The sequence below is a fragment of the Dictyostelium purpureum genome, assembly GCF_000190715.1.
Source record: "Dictyostelium purpureum unplaced genomic scaffold DICPUscaffold_83, whole genome shotgun sequence".
Taxonomy (NCBI): domain Eukaryota; phylum Evosea; class Eumycetozoa; order Dictyosteliales; family Dictyosteliaceae; genus Dictyostelium; species Dictyostelium purpureum.
In genome coordinates this window covers 75,744-88,845 of record NW_003519420.1, presented here as the reverse complement: position 1 = coordinate 88,845, position 13,102 = coordinate 75,744, and the positions used below count along the sequence as shown (strand labels likewise).

Below are 13,102 nucleotides of genomic sequence, written 5' to 3'. Positions count from 1 at the left end.
TAACACCAATATTATCAAATGAAATAAATAAAATAATAGAATCCATTAATAATGATAAAGCTAGTCAAATTCCATTGTTTTCTAGTAAATGTTTATTTTCACATTTTACCAAAGAAAAGTTGAAACTAATAAGGGAAAATTTTAATGTATCCATCAAAAGTTTAATGGTTCAGTGTAATGATAATGTAGAAATCGAGTGCATTAATGATATGGAAACACTATTGGCTGCTATTGAAATATTATCTTCAAATGACTGCAAAATTGAAATTACTTTAGTCCAATATGATATAAGCAATTTTCTTCACTGTCTAATATTTGTAATAAATAAAATAAACACATTCCCAATATCAAATACAAATAGAAAAGAGAAGCATGAACATTTCAAAGCTTTAATTAGAAATGGTGAAATCAATTCCATAGAAGGTTTGCTATTATATGCAATTAGTTTATTCATTAATAAAAATCAGTTTTTTAATGAAATATATTATTATTTTCAAGAGTTTTATCTTCCAAGTGTTTTTTCAGCTGGTAATCTACTTCAATATGAAATCATGTTTGGTATTTATGATTTCAATATAAATATTTTATTTGACTATGCAATTTGTAGTTTGTCAATGGGCGCTATTTTCCAGTATTTCATATATTGTGGCAAAAAAGATTATTCCAGAAATGAGAGCTTTCAATATAAAGGTCCAATTAATTACAATATTTCAGATTCGGTTGAATTTTTTTCATTTATACTCCTCGAAGGATTATCAGGTTATTTAAATATTAGCCACTGGGTCCAAATTTTCAATATTATCTTAACTTTCCATAGTTGTTATTTTCTAAAACATTTGATTATAACTATTCCAGCATTCAACCTGATATACACAAAATTAATTGGTTTAAGATTTATGGAAATGTTTGAAATCCATTTCCAAAGAGATGAACTAAATGCATTAGACTACAACAAAATAGATCACTTTATTATATTTGCAAAATATGCTGATAGAAATCTAAACATTTTTTCTATTCCATTCTTGGTAAAAAAAACTATATCAAAGAATTTAAATACAGAGGAAGAGTTTATCAATTTTCTCAACATAATTAATGTCGAAGTGCAAAATTCAAAAAGTATAAATTTAATTTTAAAACAAGTTTATAAAACAATAAAACATCTTAAAAACCTAAACAAATATTTAATATATAATGGTGTAGTCCAAAATCCAATCAATGATGGAAAAAGCATACATTTAAAAAAATATTTTTTCAACAATGCCAATCTTTTAACAAACAATTTAATAGAAGCAATAGTATCCAAAGATTATAATACAATTAGAAAAATATTGGATATGGTTTTTTTAAAAAATAATTTTCAAAATTTAAATAATTTTCAAATAGATGCATACGTCAACAATATAATAGATTACATAAAATCATTAGCATTCAATGATTATTTAAATTTTTTTGATTTAAATTACCTTTTCAAAAAATTATCACACAAAATAGATATTAATAAAGAGTTTTGTACTTCAGAAATTACAGTCCCTAATGATTGCAAAATATTATCAGAATCCATAAATGAAATCATCAAATCAATTATAAAAAAAAATAATAATAACGTTAAAATAAATAAAAATAATTTTAATATCAGAAATAAAGGTTTTAATAGTCTAGTCAAATATTGTTCAATAAAAGGTGGTCCAGAGTACAAAACATATATTTCAAAGTTAGAAAATGGCGATTATCAAAGTATTTGTCAGTATATTCAGCAAAACGGTCCTATATATAAAATACATGATTTGGAAATATCTCTTTTTCTTCAACATGAAATCCCTTTAGAATGGTTTAAAAAACTCTTTTACACTTTTTTCAAATATCAATTAGATACAGTAGAATTGTTTACCCAAGTTCTATATATTAATTTTGAAGTTTTAGAGTTTCTATGGGAAGAGCATCTTAATGATAAAGAAAAAACTGAAGTAGTTCAAGAAATGATCCAAAATATCAATTTTAATACATCACCAACAGTTGAGTATATTTTAAAAGAAAAAAAAGAAATTATTTCAAAAATGGAATTAAAAAATAGAGACATTAAAAATCTCTTTAAAGGAATCTTAAGATACTCCACTTCCAGATCATTAATGTTGGCCAGAGATGTTTTCCCAAATTTTGATTTTGAAATTACTTCATCTTTAATTTTAGAACTCATTTCATACGAAAATTCAAGGTACGATATAATAGAATGTTTATATTATCAAAATCTTATACCAAACCTTCAAAGCCTACTTTATCAAAATAATTTACCTCTTTTTTCAGTTAGATATGAAAATCCTTTGAAATATAATGTCATTACAGTTACCAAATCAATGTTTATATTAATTCATACAATCATCAAAAATCAAAAAATTTAAATCCTCAAATTTAATAACATTCTCCATATTATTTTTTTTAAAATCAATAAACAATCAAATAATTTTTCAAATGCCCTTTTAATATAATAATAACTAATTTTAAATAAAAAATAAAAAAATTAAATTCATAAATAAATTTTATTTAATTTTTCTTTTTAATTTGGTTCAAACTTTTTCTTTGTTTATAAAAGGATTTTAATTGAATTTGATAATTCCAAGGGGTTTTCTGGACAAAAAAAAATTAAAAAATTAAATTTTTTTTTTTTTTTTTTTTATATGTGCATCACTTTTTTTTTATATATAAAAAAAAAAAAAAAATTTTCATTTCTTAATTTTTTTTAAAAAAACACCCCCTTGGATAATTCTTGATTTTTCTGATAAATATTTCTTATTTTTAAATTGATTATCTGCTTCTTTAGTTGTTCCTGTTATCTCTGACGAAACCTCTGAAACTGATCTTTTCACCTTAAATATAGAGTTTTGAATCTTTAATTTCAATTTGAATATCACCTTTATTTACACCTGCTAACTCCATTTCGATTAAATATATATGTGATTAATTATAATAAATAGTTTTGGATATATATATGAAATGAAATGATATAATTAAATTTTTTTTTTTTTGATTTTTTTATTATTTTTAATTTATTTTTTTATAAAATTTATTTTTTTAATTTCCTCAAAAATTTAGATCTCAATGTGAATGTCTAATATAAAACCAAAGCATTAGATATTCACATTGAGATTGCAACATTAATGAGCTTTGGAATTATGACAGTATTACTTGATGTATTTCTAGTACTTGATGTTTTGGTTGATAATTGGTTATTAATTAAATGAAATATAAAATTTCTGTAACTAAATTTCTCCTTGTTATATAAGTGCAATTGTAATATAGTGTACAAAACATCATTTAAAATAACTGTTGGATAGTTGGGTGAGCGGTGGATATTTCTCTGTGGGTTTATAACCATTTTGGTTGAATCAACAAAGTTGTGATTATGGTTGTATAAATGTATTACTCTTGGTATTGATTGGTTCAGTTATGTATTTACCAGTGCCTTTATCTTTAACTCTTGAAGATTTTTGAAGATCCTCTTTCGTTAAAGAGTAAAACATTTTATCGTTCTTACATTGCCATGCTATGGCTGTAAATTTACCATTTTGAACAACTTCCCAAACTCCGGTAGCATCTGCTGTCCAAAGATTTTTACCATGTCTAAGAGGAGATGTTGGGTAACCTTTTATTTTCATTGCCCCACATTGAACAGAGTCATAAGTAACGGTAACATGTTTACCATCTCTTCTTATATTTTTATTGAAAGTCATACCGTGTGCGATTGAGCAGAGATCCCATCTTTGGTTTTTAAAGTCATCTGCATTACATTGGTAATCACCAACCATTCCTGCTACTGGGTTGTTTCTTTTACAAGCTGGTCCAAAATAAACCTTATTGTTTAATATGATAAATGTATTTCCATTGAGAGATATATCATTTGCAATCTTAGAACCTGATATTATAACATTTATCCTTTGTTGCGTCATTTATTCCAACTGAAAGCTTTTTACTATCAAGTGTTGCAACCACTTCGTATTTTCCCTCCGTTGAGACAATTTCATAAACTGGGAAAGAGGCCGATGCTGGTTTTTGTGAAGCTTTATGATATAAACACCCCTTTGATGCCAAATGGACACCCCCACATCCCATTTGAAAATTAGTATAAGGGTCGTCACAAAAGATGTACCAAAATACTTTGAAGCTTCGAATTCTGTTAGCTCTCCTTGTGCGTCGGGATCTGTTGGCTTAATTCCACCGCACTTTCCTTTGCCACACCCACCTTTTCCAAAACACTGTGCCTTAGAAGCAACAACTGTTTCATGAAAAGCCGAATCATAGAGGTATTCGCTTCTTGTAAAAAGACTATATTTGAATTTTAAATTTAATATAACTGGAGAAGTGGAGTTTTCTTCTGTTAAAGATACACATACTGAATAACTGGTTTCTGGTAATCTAAAGGAATAATGTCCAAGAAATTCTACTGTTTCGATTTATTTCCTAAAGAGCATTAAATAAACTAAAAGAAGTTCAAGAAATTGCAACTAGAGAATCCAACTGTTTATGCTCTTTAACAGGTGTTTGACATAACAAGGGAAATTTTTTTTTTAATTTCCAATTTGGTTTCTCGGTTGAGGTTGTGGTTGATCTACCATATCCTCTTCATAATCATTTTCATCTTGAGTTTGAGTTTGAGCTTTCAAGATTTTGGATACAAGATGTTCAATTTCAAAATGATAAATATACTTGAATTTATCTACCAATTTCCATAAAACATTACCAACTTTATCAGCTTTACCCGGAACCATCTTTTTTGAATCACCACTCCATCCAAAAAGATCAAAAGAAAATTCATAACTTGGTAAATAATGCTTCTTTATTAAATCCTTGGCATATTCATAAATTAATTCATGATTAGCAGTTTGATGTTCTGTACCAAAAACTTCCCAACGAAAACATTTATGGATAGCTTTAAACCTTCTAAATGACATTAAATTTGCAACAGTTGAATTATAAGTTGAAAATGAACTATATGAATCTCTTGGCCTATCCCAAAAGCCATGAATATTTGTAATTCTATTTAAACCAGAATATAGGAAAATTGATAAATAGATTTTAATATCCTCCAAATTAAAATCGTTATAAATGGAGTACTATGGTATAGATGGTGAATTTGATTGTAGTGTTGAGTTTGCTTTTTCTTTTGCTGAAATTTCAATTTTTTGATCTAAAGGCAATCATACCATTTCTCATGTCCTTTATCAAGTCTTTCTTGAAATTACTCTTATTATTATTGAGTAAAAGTTTACGAATTTCTTTGATGTTATTGTTAACAGGATTGAAGTCTCTGGAAAACCATTACTTCTGATATTTTTGGACTTGCCAAATTCTTTGTTGTTATTTTGTATGCATTTGATTTATACTCTTTGTAATTATTTGTTGGCATAACTAAACGGTTGAGAAAGTCAGTAAAATATTGTTCAAAAATATGCTGAACAACTTTATCTCTAACTGGAGGAATATTTGATGGAAGTGATTCTTTTGGACCTTGCTTTTCATATTCACGTGGTAAAATATTGGTTTTCATAAAATTTATATTATTTAATTGCTCTTGGAAAAATGTAACACCCTGAGGATAATATTCACTATCTTTATTACATTCTGAACGAGGTTCTTGATTTTCAATTTCATTTTCATCTTCATATTCTTCAGTTTCTTTATCTACTTCATTTCCAGTTTCTTCTGGAACTGATTCTAAAACAAAAAAACCACCATCAATATCCATTTCACCATACCAATATTCGTTATTACTAATATCTATAATTGATTTATTTATATCATTATACTGGACTATTTGATTATTGAATACCTTTACTAACTTAACTTCACTATCAAAACTGATTAATAGTGTCTCTTGGATTAATCTTTGATATCGTGACCCGCTGTATTATTATCATTGATTATATAATCAATTGTAATACTATTAACTCTAATAAATATAAATTTTAAATTAGTATTTAATTATAATTGTTAATTGATTGTTACTTAACACCTACTGTTTTCTAAATAAATCTGAATACTCAATAAAAATTATCAAATGACTTTGCAAAAAATTAAAAAAAAAAGGTGAAGAGAAAATAAAATAAAAAAATTAAATTAAATTAAAAAAAAAATTTTATGTGAAATTTTTTTTTTTTTTTTTTTTTTTTTGCTTTTTTTTTTAATTTTTTTAAAAAAAAAAAATAAACATTTCCCATATAAAAATTTCAAAAAAAAAAAAAAAAAAAAAAAAATTTTTTTAAACCAACCACACTAATTTTTTTACTATCATATAAAAATTTTTTTTTTTTTAACACAAGATATTTTTTTTTAAAAGATTTCATTTATGATATTTTAATTTATTTTTTATTTACATTATTTCTAAAAAACAAACAATTACTTCATTTTTTTTAACATAAATAACAATTAATAGAAAATAATTATATTTATTTTAAAAAAAAAATTTATATTCAAATAATAAAATTATTTTATGTTATTCAAAAAATATTTTTTCTATTATTTTTTTTTAAGAGCATTGCGATTGCAACTTTAATAATCCAAGTGACTTAAGTTTTAAGAACAAAATATTGACTTGCACATTCATTTAAAAATTTATACAATACTCCTATATTTACACATGTAATATTTTTATTTTAAAATTAAAAGGTTTTATTTATTTTAATTATAGTTATCTCTAACAAAAGTAGGATCAATAATAAAGAGGAATTTATTTCTACAGCTAATAAATAATCTTCAGCAATAACAGGTTCAACAGAGCATGAATCATGATAGTTTTTGTAAATTGATGTGAAAAAAGAATTATTATAATAAATTTGATTAATCATATAAAAAAAAAATAATAAAAAAAAAAAAATAAAAACACCAATATATCTGTTTCTATAACCCCATAGTAATAATTTATGCAAATTGTTAACAATCACTAATATACTTGTGTGTTTAGTGGGGGAAAGAAAAAAAAATTATTAAATTGTGCTAAGTGGGGGACAGGAATTAAAAAATATTAATGTTTGAATACATAGAGTAGGGTATTAAAAACATTCCCAACTCCATTATTCCTTTTTAAAAATACTAATTTTTTAATTTAAATAAAGATTTACCTGTAATGACTCTATCAGTATTAAGCGACTTAATAAAAATTATAATGTTTGAATTTACAATTAAGGTGATGCTATAAATTACCATTGCCATATATATTTACAATTTAATTTTTTTTTCAAATAAAAAAAAAAAACACACATATGGATCTAGATCTGTATTGATTTAAAAATAGAACTATACAAAAATAATTAAAATTTTGATTTATTGATGGGGAAAAGTTTATTATTCGAATCCAAATTAGTATATACAATTTATTTTAATGAAAAAAAAAAAAAATTTATTTTGAAAGAGTGAGAATGTTTGTGTGGTAATTTAAAAAAATTCAAATAATTAACACAAATAAAAAACTTGAATTTTTAAAAAAAATTTTTAATATGTGAATTTCAATATTTTGGGGGATAACAGTGTGTGGGTGAAATTTTAACACAAAAAAGTATTTGATAACACTCTACTTTTCCCACACTGTACACAAATAAAAACATACACACCCACTATCAAAATTAATGATATGAAAAAATATTATACTGTTTTTATTAATTTTGTATACAAAATTAACACTTCAAATAGATATAATATATAAACTAACACACACATTGGAGAGAAAATACACATCACTAATACGTTCAATAACAATATAATATACAATTTTATACATATAAAAGTAATAATAACTACTATTGTTAATAATTAAAAAATATAATTTATTATTAAATTGCAAGAATGGAAATTGATTGTGATTATATATGTAATTCATAAAAAATTTTTTTATTTTATATTTTTTATGTTTATCTCCTAAACAATTTTGTAGCTATTATTAAGGTAACATAGCAACAATTAATTATTACTATTTTGCAATATATTTATTAATATTATATTATTTATTTTAGAAAAATATTATATAAAACAAAAATGGATTTTCATTATGATTTTGAAGATGAAAATAACATGTCATTTTTAGAAGAAGAAAAAGAAAAAGAAATTGAAAATAATGAAGTCCCACTCCCTATATCAAAACCCAATGATGATATTGATTTCGTTCAGCATTACGAAAAGCTTTTTTCATTTGAAGAAAAAAAAGAAGAAATTATAAATAAACCCTCTTTGTTTGATCTTGACATGATCCTTAGCCTTGATGACTCTGATGTCGATACAAATAGTAAAAAGTATCAAGAAATATTGAATATTTTAATAAATAAAGAAGAAGACCCAGTTTTGTAAGTAAATTATTTTTTAGATTTAAAAATAATTATTAAAATAACTAATTTTTTTTTTTTTTTATAGGGATGATGAATTTTTTGATACAATTTTCAAAAGCAAAGACACAACCGGTTTTTTAAATGGACGTGATAAAGATGTTGAATTCGAATACCCAGACGAATCATATGATAATGAAAATTTTTATGACAGTCTTTAAAGGAAAAAAATTATAAAAAATAAAGTTTTTTATGTTTTGTTAAATTATTTAATCTATTATTTATTTACAATTGTTAAAAATATATTTTATATAATACAATTGTAAATTTTAAAATATATTATCGCTTAGTTAATCATTTTATAGTTTTACTTGTAGGTTGCTGATATTCAAATTAACTTGATTCCTTAATTTGTGAGATAGCCTGGTACTTGTTGTTCTATTTATTAGTAAATGTTTGACGTGTTAATTTATGATATTGATATCATAAGTTCAAAAAAAAATTCGTCTTTTAAACCAAATTATACATCACTTTTTATTAAAATCAGTTTTTAAAAATTTATTATCTGGTATCATCAATTAATATGGAAAATTAATACAAAAAATCAACATTTCCCATATAAATTTTTTTTTTTTGGAATTAAAAAATTGTTTGTTTTCTTTTTGACATAATTGAAACGCATCAGAAAGTGCTAGAAATATAATGAATGATGCCGAAAGATCCTTATCCTAGCTAGTAGGCGAGCCTCCGATCTAGTCAAATGAAAAGGGTACCCACGCGAAGATGGTCTTTTCACTTGTTATCAAATGCGAAACAATTATATCTGTAAAAGAAATAAATTATATATAATTTAATTAAATTATTTTTTAATTAAAAAAAAAAAATTTTTTGAATTAATTTTAAAAAAAAAAAAAAAAACTTTATTTTTGAATTAAATTTTTTTTTTTTAACAAAACGTCCAGATAAATTCCTTACAGACAACCCTTGATTTTTTTAATATTTTTTTTTTTCGATTATGCAGTAAAATTTTTTTTTTTTTTTTTCATTTTTTTAAAATTCACATAACCAAAACCCATTGTGAATCTATTTTAATTACAAAGGTAAGATATTTTAATGAACATTATTTTTATATTATATAGCGTTTTTTTTGGAATTAGTGTGTAAATGTATCAAATGAAATAAAATTGTGGGAAATAAAAAAAAACCAATAAAAAACGAACAGATTTTTTTTTTTTTTTTATTTGGAAAAAGAAAATTCTTTTTGATTGATATTTTTTCAATCTTTAGTTTTTTTTTAAAATGGGTTTTGTTATTGGGAAAAATAAAAACTTTATTTTTTTTATTTTTTTAATTTTTTAATTTTTTCTTTCTTTCTTTTTTTTTATTTTTTTTCAAAACACACAAATAGTTTAAAAATTAGTTTTATAAATAATTAAAAATAAAAAATTTCATTTATGGATAATAATAGTGGCATCAATCATTCTCAAGATGAAGATAGAGGTGATTTGGGATCTAATAATTTAAGAGAAAGAGATAACTTTATTCAATTATTGGATTCAGTAAAGATAATGGACTCTCAAAATAGAGAACTTGAATCTTTATATAAAATCATTTACGAAAATTTTCATAAATATAATAATAATAATAATAATAATAATAATAATAATAATAATAATAATAATAATAATGATATAAATCATTCTCAAGATGAGGATAGAGTTCATTTGGGATCTAATGGTTTAAGAGATGCCTTTATTCAATTATTGGATTCGTTAAAGAAAATGAGCACTAATAATGATGATCTTGAATCTTTATATAAAATATTTTATGAAAATTCAAAGTATAATAATAATAATAATAATAATAATAATAATAATAATAATTATAATTGTGATATGAATCATTCTCAAGATGAAGATAAAGAAAATGATGATACAAATATTAATAACCAAACTCAAAATCTTCAATATTTAAACGACGAAAAAAAATATATACTAAACTTAAAAGAAAAAATTCTAGAACAATATGGGCAAAGAGGTTATTGGGACTCTAATGATATGGGAGATGTCCTTATTCAAATAACGAATTCTCTAAATAGAATAAACAATCAAACAAATAGAAATCTTGAATCTATTTACTTCAACTGCAATAATTATAATAATATTAATAATAATGGATATTATATAAATAATAATAGAAATAACAATATTATAAACAATAATTCAAGAAACACGACCACTACAACCACTACCACTACAACCACTACAACCACTACAATCACTACAACCATTAATGATTATAAAAGATTCAAAATTGATAATGATGATGTAAGTTGTTATATTTCTTTTATTATAGTTTTTAGTCAAAATTGACTTACTAACGCCAAATATATTTATACTAGCCCCAAAATATTTCAAAACAAAAATACCAAACTTTCATTAACGAAGACGACAAAGAAAAGCCCCAACATAGTAATACAGTATCACCAATACCAAGTGCACCTTCCGAAGTTGAATCAAAGAAACGCAAACTCGACAAATTTGAATCAAAAGATGAGGTTCATTATGAATTTTTAAATGAATTTCAAAAAAACCAAGATCGTATAGATGAATTATTAAAAAGAAACACCAAAGATGAAGAGAGGTCTTTACCAGTGGGTCAATTATATTTACATATTATCAATCAACTCAAATTACTTCAAAATGAATTTCCTTCTATTTTAAAAATGTAAGAGAATTTTATGAAAGTTTTCCTTGGTAGCTTTGGTTTCCATGTTGGGAGCATATGTTACAATTTATGGATTAAGTTTATCTTAATGCATTTTAAGTAGTTTCATATTTGATGGCATATACTATGGCAACATATTTTCCTTTGAAACTAGAGGGTTCATTTTTATAACCCATAGAAATATTTTTTCATTGAACAAATGCTTAAATTGCAACCTAAAAATAAATAAATAAACCTTTTCAAAGAAAATGATTTTGTAAAAAGTAGGAACTATATTTATTTATTTTATAATTCAATTGTTACATTAGTTTTTATGTGTTTGTTTTTGCTTTTTTGTGGATGCAGTTATTTTATTTGTATATATCAGTTTATTACATCTAAAGAAATAAGATTCAACCAATTCAATGATCTAAAAATCAAAATAAAGAATAGAAACAGGATTGATTAGTATAATAGATATATATTCATTTCTTTGGACCCATGGACCTTTTTTTAATTTTTTTAATCATTTTTTGGTTAAATTATAATTTTCGAAAGGTTAACGTTATCAGCTTTTTTATCTGGACTTGACCATTTCATTCAATCCTCATGCTTAATGACAACTTTAATTAAAAAAAAATTCATATATATATTAAGAAAACCAAAAGAAATCAACTCAGATCCTGGTTAAAAAAAATTAATAAGTTTTTTTTTTTTTTTAAAAAAAACTTAATTTAGTTTTTAACCTTTTTTAAAAAAAAAAGATAGAAGAAAAATGATTTTATATATTACACTAAAAATGATATATCATATATTTTTATTATTTATTTTATTTATTATAATTTTTAATATTAAATAGAAAAATATATATGAGACAACTACAAATGCATATTAAAAATTATAATATAAATTGTTGTTCAAAATATTAGATGGTTATTGTAACTGTTTATAATTTTACATGATATAAAATTACTATGTATTTGGTTTAATTTTACTGTGAGTGTGAGAGCACATGTGGGGTTAAAAGAGTGTTTGTGTATATTTGTTTGTGTTTGTGAGTGGGGTCTTTTTTATTTATTTGAAATTGGGATTTAAAAAATTAAAAATAATTAATAATTTATTTATTTTTAAATCTCAATGGATGTGATTCATTAATAGTGTTAATTTTTTTATTTTCCTGCACGTGAAAATTTTTTATTAAATCTAATAATACCTCTCAAAATTTTTTTTTATCATCCAATCAAGTTTTTTTAAAATTTTTTTTTTTTTTTTTTTTTAATATAACACAATCATACACCCACATAAAAATACAGCATTCCAATTTTTTTTCATTATAATTATAATAATATATTAATCTATATTCAAAAAAAAAAATAAAAAAAAATTATAATTTTTTTTTTTAATTTCATTTTTATTTAATTTTTTATATAATAATAGAATTTTATAAAAAATAATACTTATTAACACAAATCCAAATTGTTACAAAGAAATGCAAGTTTTAATAGAAATTAATGATAACCAACCAGCACCTAATGTTATCAAATACACATTAGAAAACCCATCTCAGAATCTTGGACACAAATTAAAGATTTCACATATTGTAAATGATCCAACTGCCCCTCTTTATGTGAATTATAATAATTTAAACAAAAAATATTTCGGCTATATGGAATATTTACTCGTAAGACCAAAACAAAAACATACTTTAAAAAATGGCCACATTGTAAAAAAAAGCAATCGTAATGGCCACAACCGTAAAACAACAACAACAACAACAACAACAACAACAACTACCACTACTACCTCTACAACATCTACATTGGAGCAGCAAAATATCAACAAATTCACTTAAAGAATTTGAAATAATATGATTTGTGTATTTCTAAATGAATACTTATAAATCAAATGTACCAACATATGAATAATAATCAATTCATTTCTTAATATACACAATCATATTATAAACCATCATTTAATAATATTTTAATTAATATTAAAGATGGTAGTAATAACACATATCACTTTGAAGTATATAGTGAAATTATTTTAAACTTTAAATAAACTTAAACCACTTTACAACTATTTTTTATGAA

The 13,102-nt window shown here is 23.1% G+C and overlaps 7 protein-coding genes across 7 annotated transcripts; 5 read left to right on the top strand and 2 right to left on the bottom strand.

Annotated features, from left to right (window-relative positions):
- Window positions 1–594: 594 nt before the first annotated feature.
- DICPUDRAFT_87378 (uncharacterized protein) lies at window positions 595–768 on the top strand (the record flags this gene model as incomplete). The annotated part of the gene is made up of 1 exon (XM_003286893.1): window positions 595–768. One exon carries the CDS (start codon window positions 595–597, stop codon window positions 766–768), a length of 174 nt encoding a protein of 57 aa, XP_003286941.1.
- Window positions 769–1,761: 993 nt separating this feature from the next.
- Window positions 1,762–2,525, top strand: DICPUDRAFT_94288 (uncharacterized protein). Its single transcript, XM_003286892.1, has one exon. It carries the CDS (start codon window positions 1,977–1,979, stop codon window positions 2,394–2,396), a length of 420 nt encoding a protein of 139 aa, XP_003286940.1. The 5' UTR covers window positions 1,762–1,976; the 3' UTR covers window positions 2,397–2,525.
- Window positions 2,526–3,395: 870 nt separating this feature from the next.
- On the bottom strand, window positions 3,396–3,941 carry DICPUDRAFT_150971 (uncharacterized protein; the record flags this gene model as incomplete). The annotated part of the gene is made up of 1 exon (XM_003286873.1): window positions 3,396–3,941. One exon carries the CDS (start codon window positions 3,939–3,941, stop codon window positions 3,396–3,398), a length of 546 nt encoding a protein of 181 aa, XP_003286921.1.
- Window positions 3,942–4,559: 618 nt separating this feature from the next.
- DICPUDRAFT_150970 (uncharacterized protein) lies at window positions 4,560–7,200 on the bottom strand (the record flags this gene model as incomplete). The annotated part of the gene is made up of 3 exons (XM_003286872.1): window positions 4,560–5,105; window positions 5,315–5,769; window positions 7,110–7,200. 3 exons carry the CDS (start codon window positions 7,198–7,200, stop codon window positions 4,560–4,562), a joined length of 1,092 nt encoding a protein of 363 aa, XP_003286920.1.
- Window positions 7,201–7,870: 670 nt separating this feature from the next.
- DICPUDRAFT_94287 (uncharacterized protein) lies at window positions 7,871–8,579 on the top strand. Its single transcript, XM_003286891.1, has 3 exons — window positions 7,871–7,929; window positions 7,998–8,324; window positions 8,392–8,579. Exons 2-3 carry the CDS (start codon window positions 8,020–8,022, stop codon window positions 8,522–8,524), a joined length of 438 nt encoding a protein of 145 aa, XP_003286939.1. The 5' UTR covers window positions 7,871–7,929; window positions 7,998–8,019; the 3' UTR covers window positions 8,525–8,579.
- A 1,178-nt stretch (window positions 8,580–9,757) lies between these two features.
- Window positions 9,758–11,700, top strand: DICPUDRAFT_77805 (uncharacterized protein; the record flags this gene model as incomplete). The annotated part of the gene is made up of 3 exons (XM_003286890.1): window positions 9,758–10,630; window positions 10,705–11,030; window positions 11,568–11,700. 3 exons carry the CDS (start codon window positions 9,758–9,760, stop codon window positions 11,698–11,700), a joined length of 1,332 nt encoding a protein of 443 aa, XP_003286938.1.
- Window positions 11,701–12,374: 674 nt separating this feature from the next.
- DICPUDRAFT_91813 (uncharacterized protein) lies at window positions 12,375–13,090 on the top strand. The gene has a single exon (XM_003286889.1). The coding sequence runs from the start codon at window positions 12,499–12,501 to the stop codon at window positions 12,859–12,861; it is 363 nt and encodes a 120-aa protein (XP_003286937.1). The 5' UTR covers window positions 12,375–12,498; the 3' UTR covers window positions 12,862–13,090.
- The last annotated feature ends 12 nt before the right edge of the window (window positions 13,091–13,102 follow it).

What these genes read in the sequence shown, in the direction of transcription:
- DICPUDRAFT_94288 (XM_003286892.1), top strand. Translation starts at nt 1,977, where the DNA reads ATGATCCAAAATATCAATTTTAATACATCACCAACAGTTGAGTATATT.
- DICPUDRAFT_94287 (XM_003286891.1), top strand. Translation starts at nt 8,020, where the DNA reads ATGGATTTTCATTATGATTTTGAAGATGAAAATAACATGTCATTTTTA. An exon ending in AAAGAAGAAGACCCAGTTTT is followed by an intron (nt 8,325 to 8,391) that starts GTAAGTAAATTA and finishes TTTTTTTTATAG; the next exon opens with GGATGATGAATTTTTTGATA.
- DICPUDRAFT_91813 (XM_003286889.1), top strand. Translation starts at nt 12,499, where the DNA reads ATGCAAGTTTTAATAGAAATTAATGATAACCAACCAGCACCTAATGTT.